Source organism: Equus przewalskii, chromosome 1, assembly GCF_037783145.1.
Source record: "Equus przewalskii isolate Varuska chromosome 1, EquPr2, whole genome shotgun sequence".
NCBI lineage: Eukaryota > Metazoa > Chordata > Mammalia > Perissodactyla > Equidae > Equus > Equus przewalskii.
This window is the reverse complement of record NC_091831.1, coordinates 59,805,428-59,823,236: the sequence shown is the minus strand read 5'-3', so window position 1 is coordinate 59,823,236 and position 17,809 is coordinate 59,805,428. Positions and strand designations below refer to the sequence as shown.

At 57.4% G+C, this 17,809-nt stretch overlaps 2 protein-coding genes across 4 annotated transcripts in view; one reads left to right on the top strand and one right to left on the bottom strand.

Moving 5' to 3' along the window:
• LOC139074484 (cadherin-23-like) overlaps window positions 1-17,809 on the bottom strand; it is a 316,069-nt gene that overhangs the window by 12,203 nt on the left and 286,057 nt on the right. The window contains exons 22-27 of the mRNA XM_070565310.1: window positions 17,602-17,791; window positions 17,103-17,248; window positions 14,425-14,644; window positions 12,627-12,779; window positions 10,438-10,551; window positions 7,436-7,584 (exon numbers count right to left, since the gene is read on the bottom strand). Of these exons, the coding sequence (XP_070421411.1) occupies window positions 7,436-7,584; window positions 10,438-10,551; window positions 12,627-12,779; window positions 14,425-14,644; window positions 17,103-17,248; window positions 17,602-17,791 (972 nt within the window). The remainder of the gene's footprint in view (window positions 1-7,435; window positions 7,585-10,437; window positions 10,552-12,626; window positions 12,780-14,424; window positions 14,645-17,102; window positions 17,249-17,601; window positions 17,792-17,809) is intronic.
• On the top strand, window positions 860-8,483 carry C1H10orf105 (chromosome 1 C10orf105 homolog). Of its 3 annotated transcripts, XR_544528.2 has the most exons (3): window positions 1,905-2,037; window positions 3,850-5,151; window positions 6,279-8,483. XR_544528.2 is itself a non-coding variant. In XM_008517717.2 (2 exons), exon 2 carries the CDS (start codon window positions 3,855-3,857, stop codon window positions 4,224-4,226), a length of 372 nt encoding a protein of 123 aa, XP_008515939.2. In that variant the 5' UTR covers window positions 860-999; window positions 3,850-3,854; the 3' UTR covers window positions 4,227-8,483. The 3 variants fall into 3 exon arrangements, 2 of the variants coding, with proteins under 2 accessions (XP_008515939.2, XP_008515938.2); XM_008517717.2 differs by lacking the exon at window positions 1,905-2,037 and adding an exon at window positions 860-999 and having other exon boundaries at window positions 3,850-8,483; XM_008517716.2 differs by having other exon boundaries at window positions 3,850-8,483.

The window sequence follows — 17,809 nt, the reverse complement described above, 5'->3', positions numbered from 1 at the left end:
TAAATACCAAAAACAGGGGCTCCAAAAGGTGTGGGCAGAGCCACAACTCTCCCCATGTTGTATTTCTAGGAGCTTAGGAGGCCCTGATGGGGAAGCTGCTTACAACTTAGGCTTCTAAACAGGCAGCTGGTTGCCAGGGAAGCTCTGGCTTCCAGGAAGGAAGGAAGCTGGGGGAAGGGCATGCGTGCATGCGTGTGTGTCTGTGTGCATATGTGTGTGGAGAGCCTACCACCTGGAGGGTCTCCAAGGGTCCACCCAGACTTGAGGAGCAGTCTTGGCTGTCCTCTAGTCCTGTGCTTTCTGTCCTGTGATCTCTTTGGCCTTTGAAAATGCCCCGCACCCCTCCCTTCTGCAGCCAGACACCATCAAAGGCAAGATGCTTTACTAGGAAGCGGAGGGAGAAGCCTGGAGGGTGAGGCACCCAGGGACGCCGCAGGAGGGGAGGAGGGGCCTCAGGGGCTGCGAGGCCCATCTTTCTTCCTGTTCCTCCCTGCTGCGTGGCTACCCTCTCCCCGGTAACCTGGAGCCTGGCAGGCACTGAATAGCAGACTGCTGGCTGCCACCCGACCGTACCACTCAACATCCACGGGGGACCGTGAGAGCTGGGGCCGCAGAGGCAGTGAAACCCGCTGCATCGCCCCAGCGCCTCCACCCCTTGAGAGGGCTCCAAGGAGACAGGCTAGAGACAGGCCGTGGGAAGCTCAGGAGAACTCCGTTCCTCTGACGGCTCCCCCGCCTTCTTCCCAGCCTAGTTGCCATCCCTACCCTCTTGGCTGTCCCCTCCCTAAGGCAGGGCCCCAGCTCTTCTAGACAAAGCCAGGTCTAGCTGAAAGTGAGGGGAGACGGCCCAGTCTGCCCAGCCTGGCTGAGGGGCTCAGGGCACGGCAGAGCCCAGGGCGTGTTGGGGTCGTGGGTGGCACCTGGTGCTCCTTGGGCCTCCCTTGGAAAGCTGAGAAGACCTCTCCACCCAGCTCGGGACTGCTGAGGGCTGGCTCTGAGGTCAGTGCTGGGGGCTGCAGGAGTAGCTTGGTGAGGAAAGTGGGGCCAGATCCTTGCAGCGGTTCTCCGGGGAGGATGCGCGGGTATGCTCAGACCTGGGGAGCCCCTCTGCTTCTGCAGAGAGGGGAAACAAGGCCCAGTGAGGGGCAGTGGCTAGCCTGAGGCCACACAGAGAGATGTGCTCTGGGCTCAGTCCCTTCTGCTCATAGGCCCTGCTCTAAAGGACCTCTGAGGGAAGAAAGAAGGTTCTAGACTGAGATTGCAGAGCTATGTCCAGAGCAGGGCCTGTGGCATGCCCTGGGCCCCAGCGGGCAGGGAGATGCTTTGGTGCCCTCACGACGATTCCTAGCCTTGGTCTGGTGGAGGCCTCCTTTTCCCAGAACCAGTTGGCCCTTGCTGGCTGGTCAGCGGGAGTGTCAAGCGGGCCTGTCAAGCGGGCCCTGCCGCTTGTGTTTTTAAGCACTTTGGAATCTCTTGCTTCCAAGGGAACTATTCAGATGCTAAATATAGCCTCACTTATCTTTTTATTAAATCATGTCCCCAGGGGCTGAAGGCTGGACCTGCCTTGCTAGCCTGATTAGGTCTCCAGATGCATGTGAAGGCCTTGAAATAACATTAGGCCTAGAAGGACTGAGACTTCCTCTGTTTCAGACTGCTCTTTTCTTACTCCCAGCCAAGCACTGCCCAGGGTAGGAAAGAGGGATGGCCATTTTTCTCCCCATGGGAGATGGCGATGGGCACACCCCATCCCTCCTCGCTGCTCAGATTCAAGGAAAGGCCAGCCCACGCATGGCTGCCAGCTGGGCCGGAGTGCGTGCTCTAGGCCCAGTGCCTGAAAGGCGGAGGCCCCGGGCAGTTAGGCCGGCATCAAAGTTTCCAGCTGGGAGCTAGGAGGGGTCATGCATGTTCTGTCTGGAAATGCTGGGATGGGTGGGAGTGGGGTGGGGTGCAGGGAGTGCCCTCAGTCGGCTGGGCACTGAGGCTGCACGCAGACAGGAGGCTGGCGCAGGAGCCGGGAGTTGGGTCCTGCGACTGCTGGTGAGTGCCTGGGCTGGGGCCGGGGGCTCAGTGGGGTGGGGCCAGGTGGCCACTCTAGTCTCTGCTGCCTGCCGACAGGGGCTCTGCCACCACATGCAGCGCCTGGGCGTGACCTGAAGGGCTCCCTCCTGCTGAGTGTTGGTGCTAGAAACTTGACTGTGAGTTAGACTAAGCCGCAGGCCGGGAAAGGGAGGGCAATCTCTCCCCTCATCCACCGGCTCCAAGGTCACACAGAAATAAATGATTCCTTTCTGTTAGACCCTCTTTTGGATTTCCTGTCCTCTGTTTGTAGTGATCAAGGCTCACACCTGCTGGCCACAGGCTGGACGTAGCCTGTTTACGTGTTCGGTTTGGCCTGTTGTAGTGTTTTAAATATTTGCAAATTCCTTTAAAATTTTTTTGGAGTCAAGTTTGTTTGGCCTTTGCAGTGTTTTGTTTTGTTTTTTTCTCTCTTGACTTAACCAAATTTGAATTTGTTGCCAACATTTAAACATCAGGAACGTTTGCCTAAAAATCCAGATTCCTGGCTGCTCCTAGGAAACTGGAAGAGCCAACCACCTGGGGCCGGCACCTGGTGACAGCCCGGTGAGGCTCCTCCAGCCAGCGGGAGGCCCAGCCAGTGAGCTCCAGTGCACCTGCCCACCTGTCCTCTTTGGTCACGCATTACCTACCCGCCAGGCTCCACCAGCCTATTCATCTGCTAGCTCAGACATATTCAACCAAAAGCTCAGCCTGATTTTCCATCTATAAGGACCATCTGTCACGCTCCCTCTAGTGGGATGATCTTAAGTGACAACAGGTGACTGGTGTCTGGGGGGCTTCGAGCCCCACCTCGTGAACTCTGTTGCTTTCTGCAGGTTGTTTCCTACCAGTCCTTGGAGCAGCTCAGTGAGCCTTGAGAGAGGGTTGGGAGTCAGAGGGTGGCGAGGCCACAGGGCCAGAAGATGGGAAACCTGGTCCTGGCCTTTGTTTGGCCACTGGCTCACAGTGTGGCCTTGGGCTTGGCCTCTTGTGTGGGCCTCAGTTTCTTCTGTTGTCATGTGAGCAGGTTAGACTGTATCAGGAAGCACCAACAGAATGCCCATGGGGCCAGGCAGGTGAAGTGAGGTGTGCAGTGGGCCTATGGGGGAGTGTGGCGAGTGGGGGCCAGAGCCCTGTCTAAAGGGGGCAGATGCTGCTCAGCCCCAGCCACTGGGTGCCAGGCAGCATCTGGTCCCATGTTGCCGCTACTGAAATTCTGAAATTTCAAAGGAAGCCAGACGTTCAGATATTTATGTGAAATCTTTTAGTTTTTCGTTTGTGTTTTTTAAAATATTCAAAATTAAATTTATAAAAGCCCTGCAAGGACCCCACGAAACATACCTGTGGGCCCCCAGTTTGCAGCTTATTAGAGAATTGCTAGGGTCCTTGCCAGCTGCAGCATCCTATAATCTATGACTTGTTCCTGGTCACAGAGCAACTTATTGATGAGTTGGTCTTGGATCCCAAGTTTTCAGGTCTAAGACTCTATTGTAATTCATGAGAATTGATTTTAAAATGCCAGAAGGCATTACCCTCCTGTCTCCTCTGCGGCAAGCGGGCAGGGGAAGGTAGCAGAAAAATGATCTGAGTTTAGGCCCAGCTCCATCACTTATCTGCTCTGTGACCTTACACTGGTCACATCTCTGGGCCTCATTGTTCTCACCTGTACAATGGCCACGATGCTATCTGCAGCTAGTTTACCAGCACCCAGCCCCCATCAATGTTCCTCTCCCTCCCCAGCCCTGGCTCCAGTTGATCTGCCTTTGAGCTTCTGTCCCATTCCTGTTGCAGGAGCCATGAGCACAGAGGGCCCCAGCCCCCTCGCCTTCCTCACAGCTCCTGTCACTCCAGGGAGACCCATGGAGGCAGGTGACCTCCTCCCCGTGCTCTTTGCCCTGGCCTGCATCTTCTTCCTGCTGACCACCTGTCTGTTGTTCATGATCCTCTGCAAGTCTGCTGCATTGGACCCGAGCCGCCGCCAGGCTCGCGAGTGCATGCCCCACCACCCTGGGGAACCCAGCGAGCCCCGGCTCCGGCTCTGGAAGCGGCTGGGCTCCTTGCGCCGCTCCCTGCACAGCTTCCACCGTGGCCGGCTGGCCCCTCAACAACCCCTGCCAGACCACGATGACAACCACAACTGTGACTATACGGAATCTACCAAGATGTGATGGGGTGTGCCGCCCCATCCAGGATCCAGCCCGGATCCTCCTGCCTCGGACAGAGCCCTGCACCACAGGCTGCAGGAGGGCAGCGGCCCACAGAACCTGGGCCACATGCTCACCCCGAGTGGTTCCCTATGTGAGCAGGGCCATGGCCTTTCCCAGAGATGGCCCTGGAAGAATACCTTCCTCTCTGCAGACCCTCTAGCTCTGTTGCTGAAGGATTGCTGGACCAATTACTGAGCGCCTGCAGCCATCTGGACCCTTGGCCTGAGGTTCTAGAGGGTATGACCTGGCAACCAGGCACCACCCACCTCCAGGGAGCAGTGCCCTGCTTCCCAGCAGAAGGCCTGCCCACCTCCACGTGCTAAAGCCCAGCTCGGACTCCAGTGCTGGTTGCTGAATGGCCAAAGGTTCCCCCCCAGCCAAGTGGAATACTCAGCCCACACTGGGTGCAAGGTACTGTCCCGATCTCTGTGCCAACTCATTGCCTGAGGCAAACTGGAACCCAGGGACACCTCTCCTCGGATTTCCTGGCCCTGCCAGCATTTGCCTAGTAATCCAGGGGAGCAGCCAGCACGCTCGCTCTGGGCAGATCTGATACCTGGGTGTGTGCTGGAAGGAGGGGCGAGCAGCAGGCTCTCAATACTGCCTGGCCAATCATGACCTTGGCGGCCAGCTTGGCAGCCCCCCTTCAATGTACCCACGTCAGGATGGATCATGAATGGGTTAAGCTCCTTGCAGAGGCCAGGACCAGTGCTGTGTCAGAATGGCAGGAGGCACTGCCAGCAGCTGGAGGTGATGCCACCTGGGCTCTGAGGACACGCTATAGTGGCTCCATGCCTGGCCCAGGGAAGGAGGCGGCCTCCTCTCCTGTGGGAGGGTCCTGAGCTTTCCAGGGCAGCTACGGGATCTCAGGCCTCGGCCACACTTGGTATGCTGTGTTTTTGGCAATTGCTTCATTGACTGCCTACCTTTCAAAGCAATCCCACCCTAGGATGAGCTTCTTGGAATCCCACTCCGTCAACCTTTCCTCCCAAGGCCAGGGCTAAACACTTTGGTTGGGTCCCAAATTTGGAGATTGGGCAGAGGGGATCTGAGCTGCCTAGCTCCTGCCCCAGAGCGTCCACCGGCCAGGGCCACCTCGTGCCCCACCACAGGGCTGTCCCACGCCACCCTGCTGTGACCCATAGTGCAGCTAGCCAAGTCTTCTCCGGGCTTTCCACTCTCCAGCTCCAAAACCTTCGTTGGCTCCCTACTGCTGGCTAGATAAAGCCAGAACTCCTTAGTCTGGCCTTTGGCACCCAGTGGGAGCTGGCTCCAAACTATCTGTCTAGCTTCATCTTGACCCAAAACTCCAGGCACCTGAACCACCTGTCCTGGCCTGGCCGTGGGTTATGCTTCACATGGGGCACCCTCTGTGAAGCCCTTTTTGCTATCCAGCTGACAGCCACCTCCTGCCTAGAACTGCCCCTCCCCGACACACCCCTCCGAGGGAGGACATGGATAACTTCCTCTTGGTGGTGTGGGTCATCCTTGCCTGTGTCTTATCCTTCCTACACGCCTGGGAGCTGGCAGAGAGCGAGACCGTGTCCAACCCCTCACTCCGCCTCACCAGCTCCGGGCACAGAAGTTTGGGGGCTCTGTTGACTGGGTGCAGGGTGGCCCAGTATGGGGTGTCCCCACCCCTCCAAGCTGAAGGAGTCCTGGGGAGCCCTATTCTTCCCTTGGATGCCCCTACAGAGATTTCTCTCCAAGCAGGCCCTGTTGGAGAGGCCACTGTGCCCTCCTTCCAGCACAACTGGACACCAGAGTGAGTCCAGCTTGGCCAGAAGCTTCCTTCAGTGCTTTGGAGAAGTTACCAGTGCCTGAATTTCTCCCTGAGAAGAGGGGAGAATGAGGGTTGCCCTGTATTACTCACACGCTCTAGCATTTCAGGCTGAGTGTTGTATAAACAGAAACCAGTTCTTTGGGTTTAGAAAGTGGGGCAGGCCTCCTCCCACAGGGCTTTGTGACCCCTCCTGGCTAACCTGTTAACCTCTTCCTGGTTCCCTCCCCCAGGGCTCCCTGAGACATCCCAGGATGAACTCCACCTGCGGCCCGTCACCATGTCATCCCCTGGCTAGGGGGCTCTGCTTGCACTAGGTGTTCTCTTCCTGGAGACCAGGGGTGGGGGTGAGGCTGCCCTCAGGCCTGAAGGGGAGGAAAAGGCTGGAGATGGGGAGGGGGCTCTCAAAGGTCTGGCCACAGCCCCATGTCCACCTCCAGGGTGGTCCTGGGAGACCCACCAGGGAGCCAGCAGTGGCAGGTATTAGGCGTTAGGCTGCGGGGAAACGGGACCACAGCTTTGGTGGTAGGGGTGCTCTCCAAGCCCCGGCAGCTGAGGCCCAGAGGCAATGGACCTTCTGGCACCAGCCCCAGATTCCTGCAGATCCCCATGGCTCCTGGACTCTCAGCATCTCTCCTGCCCCTGTCCTGGCCCCAGTGCAGGGAGGTGGGCAAGCTCCCAGCCTCCCACTCTTCTGCCCGCCCAAACCCGGGAGCCTGCCCCAGTGGACAGGCCTAGATTTGCTGCCTTTGGCTCAGCCTGCAGCTGGTGAAGAGGGGAAGTCATTCCAGCTTCCCTCCCCATCCAGCACTGAGGCTCCAGGGCAGGGTGGGGAGGGCATCCAGCCTCATTTTCAGGGCCTCCTTCTCTCCCTCCGAGCCTCAGCGCTGTCGCTCCTGCTCTCTGGGCAAAGGAACCTTTTCTTCTGGTGCCTGTTTACTGCCCAGGAGGGGAGCTTCGCCAAGTGCCCATGAAAGCCGCTCTGTTCTGGGCCTCACTGGGCCCTGGCTCTCTCCCCTCAACTCCTTTCTGGGAAAATGTGACATCTCTAGCTCCTCCCTGCTCTGGAAGGCCCTTCTGGGTGGGGTGGGGGATGAGGAGAGAGCTGTGGGGGAGAGGGGAAGGGGCAGCCAAGGCCTCCCTTCTGTTTTTTTGGGGAGCCAGACCCTGTTTGACTACAAAACCTGGAGCCTACTCTCCCCAGGAGGGAGGAGGGAGCCTGGGTCCCCCTCTCCCCACAGCACTGGCTACTTCCAGAGCAGGAGCTGGACCCTCTCCTGTTTCCATCCCTCCCTGCCACAATGCTACCCAGCGTGTGTGCACTCAGAGCCCAGTGTGGTCCTACTTGCCCCCAGCCTGCCACCTGCCCCAGGGGGCCACGGCCACCTGCCTGCACGATGCTGTGGCCCTCAGGGATGTCCTCGGGGACGCTGGCCTCGTAGCTGCTCTGCAGAAAGATGGGCCGATTGTCGTTCACATCCAGGACGGTGATGAACACAGTGGCTGTGCCCGTGCGCCTCTTGCCTACGGGGCCGTTGTCTGTGGGACGTGAAGGAGGACGGGTTAGCAGCTGCCTGAGGGGAAATTCCCTGGGCATGTGCGTTGTCACTCCCCACCCTGGCCTCTGCAAGGTGGCTGTTTTTCTTCTCAGATTAGGAATCACACCAGCAATATCTAATATGTCCCAGGCACATTCTGACTCATTTAGTCCTCACAACAAGCCTGTGAAGTAGGAACTGTTATTATTACCCCTTTTTACAGAGGAGGAAACTGAGGCATGAAGTGGGTTGAATAGGGGCCCCTAAAATATACATATATATATATATATATACCCATGTTGAATCCCTGGGAACCTGTGAATGTAAACCTATTGGGAAAAAGGGTTTTTGAAGAAGTAATTAAGCTAAGGGTCTTGAGATGCGGTATCCTGGATTATGTGGGTGGGCCATAAATCCAGTGACAAGGGTCCTTATAAGAGAACGGCAGAGGGAGACCTGACACAGAGAGGAGGCCTTGTAAGGTTAAGGCAGAGACTGGAGTTCTCCAGCCGTGAGCCAAGTGGTCAAGGACAGATTCTTCCCAAGAGCCTTTGCAGGAGACATGGCCCGCTGACACCTTCATTTTGAACTTCTGGCCTCCAGAGCCATGAGAGAAGAAATTTTCATTCTTTTAAGCCACCAAGTTTGTGGTAACTTGTTGTAGCAGCCCAGGAAACAGACACAGGTGCTGAGGTGACAAACCCAACTGCTGCTGGTGCAGGGGGGGTAAGGTCCACGTGGCACACCTGGCAGCCCGCCTCACGGGGCCACTGTCCTCTGCTCCCGTCCACAGGAGACAGGCACAAGGTGGGCCCAGTGACACGAGAGCTTCTGATTTCTCAAGAGAAATTGAATATCTGAGGTTTTAAATAAAATCTCCTGATTTTTAAATGTTCACAACTAATTGTCATTCTTTATGAAATACAAGACAGGTCAAACAAACAGGCCTACAGGACAGACCTGGCCCGGGGGGCGCTCAGCATGCGGGGGTGGGGGGGGGGCGGCCCTGCCTCTTCTCAGCCTGAGGCTCCAGAGGTTCTGCCCTTTGGTCTCCTGCAGGACCCTCCCAGGGCCAAGGAAGCAGTTCAGCCTGGAGGCAGCTGGTGGGTCATCCTCCCTGGAGGAAGGAGCCTGTGCCCAGCACTGCGTGTCCAGGCAAGGGTGGTCATTCCAGGGAGGAGGACGGGCAGCTGGAGTTGGCTGAGGACCAGAGGTGACTCCATCCTCTTCCCCAGGTCAGCTGACCACATGCTGGGGTGCAGTCACCCACCCCGAGGGAGGCCATCTGCCCTCCAAGGTTCCTCTCCAGGACCTGCCTCCCGCCACTCTGGGGGTGTTGCTTACTTGCCCTGGCTGGGGACAGTGTGAGCTGACAGGCTTCACAGAAGGTGTGAGCCTGAGGCCTTTCCTCCTGCCATCAGTGCCTGCCGTGAGGGCTGGACTCGGTGAGATGATGCGTCTCCCGAGGGTGATGTGGCCGCCCCAGGATGGGGAGAGGGCAGGGCCGAGGGAAGATGCACGTGGACATGGGTGGGCTGGGGAGGGACTGCTGGCTGGAAAGAGTGAGGCATGGAGCTCATTCCTCTCACCCAGAGCTCACTGCAAACACTGAACAGGGTGCTCCTGGGAGGACTGGGGGCATCTGGGGGACACAGGCCTCATCATACCCTTCTTCCCCTCTGGGGTCCTCAAGGGCTCCCTGCTGCCTGGAAACCAAAGCCCAAACTTCCAGCCCAACATTTAGGCAGACACAGGCTGTCCCCATCTGGTCAGAGCCTCCCTGCCCAATGTGTGCCACATCAGGGGCTGGCTGCTGCCCCGCCTCCCCCACTGCTTCCCCACCTCCAGGCCCTTGCCTGGACTGCTCTCTCTGCCTGAAACACCCTCCCCGCTTCTCCACACACTGAAGCCCTCCTTGGCCTTCCAGGTGGTGGGGGGCGTGCCTTGTTTCCGCCCACCAGCACGTCCTGCTGTCTCAAGCAAGTCCACGCCCAGAAGGCCCCCCATCAAGAACCCGACCCTGAGGCCTAGGTTCTAGGCAGGTCTGACTGCCCCCCAGGCCCAGGGACGGGCATGGGACTTCTGCCTAACCAACCAGCACATCTCACTCCTGTTGACCACAAGGAGGGGCGCAGGGACAGGCGCCGGGGCAGATGGAACTTATCGGAGCCTGTCTGCGGGCTTCAGCAGGGGAGATGGCTGCACTCAAACCCAAGAGGATTAAGGCTGGGGCTGCGGCAACAGTTTGTCACTATGTGAGCCAAAGCATGAAGCCGACACACAGGAGGCAGTGCCAGCCAGTGCAGAGAGACTGTGGCCCGGTGGCTACACCTGAGCCCCAAATCCAGTCATACTTGAAGCTCTATCTCCTGGGGGACTGGCATTGTGAGTCCACGTTGCTGAAGTCAGTTTATTTTATTTTAAAATTTGTGACCAAGAGTCCTAACTGATCCAAACGCACTCCCAGATGCCACTTTGTCCAAGATGTCTTGCTTGATCACCCTTGCCCCCGGCGTGTTTCCACCGCCCTTTGTGTCCGCTACCCTTGCGCCATCCTCTCTCCCTCTCTGCCTTGTTATGCCTGGTTTTTCAGTGATTTGTCTACATGCTGGTCTCCCATCTGACTCTCCTGTAGCTCCCGCCACAGCATCTTAGCATCTTGCATGCAGCACCACGCAGTGAGCCTCATGCCCAGAAAGTGCTCAGTAATAACGCTGAGCATCTGGTCGCCCTTTCTTCACCAGCCTCAGGGCAGAGGCTTTGGCTCAGGGCCTGGCTGGCCCCTGGAAGGGCACCCTACATGAATTCAGCCCGGAACAGCTGTGCTGGTGGTGTGCCATGGGGTGGTCCCTACCGATGGCCTCCAAGACGAGTGTGTAGGAGGCTGTGGTCTCCCGGTCCAGGCTCACCACCGTTCTCACAACGGCATCTCGATAACCAACGCTGAACTTCCCATCCACGTTTCCACCTGTGAGAAAAAGAGGATGACGCTTTGGTCAGGAAACAGGACTCCTGGCGAGGGAAAGGGCAGTGGCACCCCCTCTGCTCCTGAGCTGGGACACTCCAGGGGTGGTCCAGAGTGAAGGCTGTGCTGCCCACTCAGAATTGCCCAGAGAACAGGGTTCTGGGGGGCTCTGATGACGGTGTGGCTGGTGTTGGCTTAGGTGGGGTGCCAAATGCCTGAAATCAGCAGGGTCTAACGTCCATTGAGCACCTACTACGCGCCAGGCCCTTCATGTGGACCGTTTCATCTCATTTGTTATCACTGACTCCACAGAGAAGGAAAACGGTCCTTCAGTGAGGTTGTGTGTGTTGCCCTGGGTTATGGTTGCCTATTTGGGGTGAAGGACTCCAGTGCGGCAGCCTGACTGCTGAGCCTGTGCCCCTCTGCACTCTGCTGCCTGTCTGTCTGGTAGAAGTGTCTGAGAGGTTAACCTGGGCTGGGGCTTTTATATGTGGCCGAGGACCTTGGGGTCAGCTGAAGGTACTCCAGGTCCCTCATCTCAGGCTCTCTGTATGGGGACCCCAGGAGGCTCCACAGAGAGAAGAGCAGGGTCAGGTGGACAGGAGACAGGTGTTACTGAGTCTTCCTGTGTTCTGGGACGGGTGAGAAGAATGAGGGTCTCCTCCCCGAGGTAGAAGGGAGCCAGGAAAGGGCCCCACGAGAGCAGTGTGGAGACCCTGGCCCTGCCAGCTGGCAGGCAGTGCGGTGTTCCGGCAGCAGAGGGTGCCACTGCACTGGGTCAGGCCGGCTTGGATCAGGACACTGCGCAGCTCCTCGCAGAATGTGTGGAATTAAAATCTGAGAGTCCTAGGGCTGGGAGGGCTCTCAGGTCAGCAGGACCTGAACACTTCAGGGTGCTTGGAAGTTATCCTTGGGGCTGCCACCAGGTACTCCCTTGTGCTTACATGGTTTGCCCCTGGGGAAAGCCCCCTGCCCCCAAGCCTCCAGTACCTGCTCCCCAGTGTCTGAAGCACCATCTAGGAGGGACACAATCTGGCTCCTAGGGGGCGGGGGAGGAACTAAGACACAAGTGGCGCGAGTGGCTGAACCATGGTTGGTGCCATATGGGGGTCTTGATAACTGAGTCTTTTCCGGCGCAGACTTGAGGACCGGACCACAGGGAGCTGGCCTGAGGGTACTGGGCCCCTTTATGGAGGGGAAGGAAAGGATTTAGAAAGGTGAGGCAGAGGGCTGGAGGTCACCTTGGCCGCAGCAAGCTGTGAGCCTGGGATTCGTTGCTCCAGGGGAAGAGGTGTCAGGGAGGCTGGTGTGTGCACTGCAGGTGTGTGCATGCACATGTATGCACATGAGCATGTGTGTAACGTGGCTGCAGGCAGGCCATGGACAGAGGGAAGACTGAGCCAGTAAAATGGCCAGGGAGTGCTGAGGAATGTGAAAGAACTGCCCCCTGCCCCATGCATCCTGGCATCTCTCAAGTGACGGACTGAAGAATGCTGGAAAACTACTCTAACCCAGGAATGACTAATACATGGCATGTTTGCCACCACCTACCAAGCCTACTGTCATGGCAGGCATCACTAATTGATCACGGCTGCCTTTCCCCTGTTGAGTCAGGACATGGCCTCATGATATTTCTCCACAGCTCTCCAGGTGGTAGCTACACGACATTTTTGAGCTAACACCATTTCATTTAGAGAGATCTCAACCATCTGCCTCTAAACAGATGGGAATTCTCATGAGTAAAGTTCCTCAGGGAAGGACGAGGCCACATTCCTCCAGTCACTGCTTCATCACCCTGGTGTGGGGTGCAGTGGGGGCAAGCCTCCTCCGTAGGAGTCACTGGCTCCACCTCTCCCTGGACTAAACCTCAGTAAGTTCCCCCTACCTCCAATAGGTTCAGGAGGCCCCCGGAACCAGAGCAGAGGAACCCAGCCACAAAGCCCCTGGGAAGGGTCAAGAGCAAATCCTCAGGGAGGCTCCACAGGGGCTAAATCCTGGTGGCCAACGGGGGCCTCTTCCCTGTGCCCCGGCCCCACCCCAGGCTGGCTGCACATGCCGCAGGGGGAGGCAGGGCACACCTGTGATGAAGTAGCTGAGCTCGGCATTGAGGCCCACGTCGTTGTCGGTGCAGTTCAGCCAGACCACCCGGAACTCCCGTGGCACGTCCTCGGACACGGAGACGTTGTACACGGCCGGGAAGAAGGTGGGCGTCTCGTCGTTCACGTCCAGCACTGCGGGCAGAGTCGGTGCACAGAGCTGGCTGGCTTCTGCTCCGAAAGACCAGCTCCAAAGGCAGTGGCCCATGCCACAGACCAATAGCAAACGAATTTCCCAGGAGTCAAGCTCCAGGTCATGAGCCGAGGGCCCCTATGCCTGCTGGGGCCAGACAGAGCGGGCCAGAACTCCATACTCTCCCACAGTCTCTGTTCCCCTGGGGGCTTGTTGCTGCTCATGCTGCCCCAGGGAGGAAGGACACCCCAGAACCTCTCTCCAGTATGTGCCTAACAACGACAATGAATACGATGGTGATGATGATGTTGACAGTGACCATTTCTCAGCTCTTCCCACACGCCAAGCCCATGCTAAGTGCTTCTCATACAGGACCACACAGGCCCCTCATAATATCCTCATGAAGCAGCCATAATTAGATACGCTATACAGATGAAGAGACAGAAGCTCAGAGCAGTTGAGTGACTTGTCTAAAGTCACACAGTGGGAAAGTGGCGGGGTTAGGAGTCTTGGGGAGGCCTGGTCCCAGGGAAAGTAGCTGGCTTTAAGGACTTTTCCCCCTAAAAAGTCTAATATCTCTTAAATATTTGATTTTTCAGCTCTGCATGCCAGGCCCCTATTTCTTCAGAAGATGGGCTTCATAGTGAAATGACTCCTACCCCACGTTGGCTACTCTTTTTGATATCACCAGGGGAAATGATGGGCTCATTTAGTGATATGGCTTCTGTTGAGCCTTAGAGAACAATCCTCCGGGGTCCTCCCTGAGAGGACGACATCCTCCCTGTCAATCTTAGGCACAGAAGTGGGTCCTCAAACTGGCCCCAGGAACCCACAAGGCAAGCCTGGACCAACAGGAGAGAGAATGCTCCGCTCTCTAGTCTGCACTATCTCTGGTGGTGATTAAGGAGGGTGAATGTGCTGAGCTAACCCCCACCCCACAAAGGCTGGCAGAAGCCCAGATGCGACCGGGCATGTCCCAGAGAACAGGCCACATCTTGCCCGTTACACTGTGCACTTATTTCCCTGGGGTTATTCCTGTCCCTTTGGCAATAGCTCATGTCAATGTCCCAATTTTGTCCCAAGAATTAAAGATACAGCCAGAGAGCATGAGAAACAGTGACCCTCCCTGGCCCCACCCCGACAGAGAGTGGAGTCAGTGGGATTTATGAGAGGGCCCCAGTGGGGTGGGGACTCTTAGGGAGCCTGGGAGCCCCAGCTGCCCTCTTTCAGGGTAATGTCCTTCCATTGTGATTCCAGGCGATCCACACACATGGGAGGGCAAGGTTCCCTTCACACCTCGCAATAAAAACTCTGGACTCCAAAGACTGGGAGAGCACTCTGCAACCTGCCCTGCCTGCTCGTGGCCCCCAGGGCCCCACCCCTGCTCAAGCCCTCTGCAGTGGCTGAGACCAAGACGGGGGCCTCTCCCAGGTTGGGAGAGGCTCTGCAGGCATTTTTGGCTGGTGGAGACCAGGAAGGCCCTGCTGTGTTGATGGTCCAGATGAGGAGGGAGCCGCATTAGCGAGGCAGCCCGTGCCTGCGGGGCGGTGGACAGCAGCAGTGCTGTGGGCTCCCGCCCTGCCTGGCCCTGCCCCAGGGCCTGTGCCCATGTGCTCAGCCCACTGCAGGAGGCACCACCCCTCTCACCTCGGATGGTGAGTGTGCTGGTGGAGCTTTTGGTGGGCGTGCCCGCATCGCTCGCCACCACCCGCAGCTGGTATTCGGCGATGCGCTCGCGGTCCAGCTCGGTGGTGGTGACCACCACGCCACTGCTGCTGTTGATGAGGAAGTCCATGCGGGGCATGCCCACCTGCATGCGGTAGGTCACCAGCCCGTTCAGGCCCTCGTCCAGGTCAATGGCCACCACCTGAGGGGGGGGAGGGGCTGTGTGAGGGGTGGGGATACCAGGCCTGACGCTTCTCCCCTGAGAAGTGCCCCCTCCTCCCCTCCTTCCCACTGATCCGCGCTTGGCTCCAGCCCGATACACCTGCTTGCCTCAGACCCTCAGGCAAGGCCACTGTCCCCAACCTCCTCTCCCAGATGTTCTCTTAGAGGGCAGAACATAAGAGCTGAAAGGTGTCCAGAGGCACCAAGGGGGCAGGGGGTGGGGAAGGGACTTTTTAGAACAAGAGTCCAGGTCCCACAGCCTTTCCTCTCCAATCCTCTGCTCTCCTCGCCAGGAAGCCCTCTCACATTGACCCAGCTGGCTCCAGGCCCTCCGACTCTGGAGTGTGGCAACAGTGTCCCCTCCCTCTCTGGCCCTAGGATGCTGGCCTGGAGCAGTCATCACAGCTCAAAGAGCCCTCTGATTATGTGGAGCTCCACCACACAGGACCCTCAGTTAACAGGATGCCCTCCCCTGCTTTGTTTTGCTTTATAAAACAACAACAAAAATAAGATGATACCAACGGTCAGTTTTTAAAACTCACTTGAGGAATTGATTATTACTAAAAAAAACCCATTTGAGGCCACGTGTAGGCTAGCCTCCCCTCACATTCCTACACTGGTCCCATCTGCACCTCCAGTCCTGATATGAGAAGTCCTGACTCAAGATCCTGAAATGTTGAAAATTTTACAGAAGAGGGTTCAAGACATTTGAGAAAAATGTGTAATAATAGTTCAAATAGAGCTTTGGATGAAGCAAAGACTCTTAAGATTGAGAGACAATGCCAAGATCATCCGGTCTAACTTACATCAAATAAACTAGACAAGAGGGTGTCCAGACTCAGCTTGAATGTTTTCCAGGATGTGGGGCTCACTACTTCTAATTTATCTGCACATGGCTCTAATCTCTGGAGAAAGTTCTGCATATCCAACAGAAGGATTGCTGAGTTCCTAGATGGGACCTGGGGAACAGTGCAGCTCAAGTCAGAACCCTTCTCCTGTGTCTGAGGACGGTTTCCAAGTTAAACACTCCCAGCTCCTTCAACCATCTTCTCCTGACTCAGAGCCAGTTCCTCTGTGAACTTGGAAGTTGTGCTGGTGGACATCTCCTTCCTCTGCTGTCTGTGAGCCGCTGGAGAACCCAGTCTGGAGGCTCCTTCGCTCTCTTACTCCCCCTCCTATTTGGTGACCCCTCCCCAGGGACAGGCTCCTGTTCCTTGGATCATGGCTCCCCCTGGTGGGGGTTTGGGAAGAATGTTCTGCTGGAGAGACTGAATGGTCCCTGGAACCTGTCACAGAACCCCATTTCTCTCCTTTTACAGATGAAGGAGCTGAGGCACAGTGGGCCTGCAGGGCACTGCCAGCTTGCCCACGCTGGCATCCTGACAAGCAAGCCTTCTTCGAATGGGAGCCAGCCAAGGCTCTGTCACTGGATTCTGCTGTCTCTCTGGTATAAACCCTCATGACAGACACATAACAAGCCCACCAGCTACCGTGCGTCTCCTGCAGTCCACGTGCCAGGTCGCTTTACACCAGTGTCTGACTGAGTCTCCAGAGCACAGCCAGACAGGCACTGTTATGATCTCCATTTCACAGGTGAGAAACCGAGGCCCAGAGAAGTTTAGTCGTTTGCTCCAAGTCACACAGCACACAGGTGGTGGAGTTGGGGTCCACACCCATTTGGGTTGCACTCCAAAGCCCTTGCTCTTAGCCATGAGGGCCTTCCAGGGTTTCTAAACAGCCCCTGTTAGGGCATCATCTCCCCTGAACCAGCACCTTCAGGGCCTCCCTGCCCAGAAGGGCACGTAGCAGAGTCAGAGGGGCCAGGTTCAAGATCGGGCCTCACCTCTTCTTGGCCAAAGGGACTTGGGCAAGTCTCTGCAAGCTTCCTGCAAAGTGGGAAGAGTCCCACCCACTGTGTGGAGTTGCCGGGGGGCTTATGAGAGAGCACAGGAAGGGGGCTGCCCTGGAGGGAGGGTGCTTGGCTATACTTTCCTCTGACCTTCTTTGTGTTCTAGAACCACCTACAGAAGCCCCTTGGGGTGTTGAGGGTCTTAGGCTAGCCCTCCATAATCAGGCCCTGAGGAACTCTCTGATTTGGCTTCCAGAATTCTCTCTCTCTCCCTTCCTCCATCTGTCACTGCCTTTATCCATCTCCTGTGGTGCTTTTCCTCTGCCTCTCCAAATCCACCCGTCATTCAAGACCCAGCTCAAGCCCCTCCTCCTCCAGGAAGCCCTCCATACCATCTCCCAGAGCACTGGCTCTCAGAGCCTGCGCAGACTGTGTCCTCTGGTGGTCTAGGCTGGCGACCCCCGTCCCGACCCTGCAGGGTGTTCAGCTTGAGGCTAGGCACCCAGGGCACCCACTGTCCACTTGTTGGCTGGTGGGGATGAGGTGTGAGATGGAGAGCAAGATCTCAGGCCAGGGAAGGGAAACTCACCTGGTAGATGGAGACCCCCGCAGGGGTGCCCTCAAGCACCTCTGCCACGAAAGGCAGGTTCTGAAAGGTGGGGTCATTGTCATTGAGGTCCAAGAGGTTGACAAACACCGTGGCACTGCTGGTGGCTCTCAGAGGGGGCCTGCCGCCTGGGGGCCGGGAGAGAGGGAGCCAGGGAGGGAAGGAGGTTGCATGAGAAAAGGGACAGGGAGAAAGACGAGTTGGGAGAGGGGGACAGGTCCACTGACCCTCCACCCCAGTGGCGCCTCCAGGAAGCAGCCTGGGCCTGGCACCTCCAGGCCCCTCCACTCCCCAAGGGTGCCTGGGTGGGGGGGTCACAACTGGGAAGCAGGTGTTACTCCAGTCTTAAGAATCAAAACACAGCCCTCCTGGGTAGGCCCTAGGACCAGAGGACAAGTCACTGGGGGAGGTCCCCAGGCTGCCCAGTGTGAGGGGCCACAGCCCAGGCATGTGGGGCTGCAAGGGGCAGAGGGGCACGTACAGTCAGTGACAGAGACGACGATCTTGCGCATGAGCTCTGCCTCGTGGGGGTCGGGGTTCTCGCGGTCCAGCATGACGTGGGTAGTGCGGATCTTGCCCGTGCTGCTGTTGAGGCTGTAGAACTTGTTGGGCGGCTGGATGCTGTACACCAGGGTGCCGTTCTCCCCCAGGTCTGGGTCCACGGCCACCACCTGCCCGGGAGGGAACCC

Coding starts and splice junctions, on each gene's coding strand:
- C1H10orf105 (XM_008517717.2), top strand. CDS start 3,855: ATGAGCACAGAGGGCCCCAGCCCCCTCGCCTTCCTCACAGCTCCTGTC.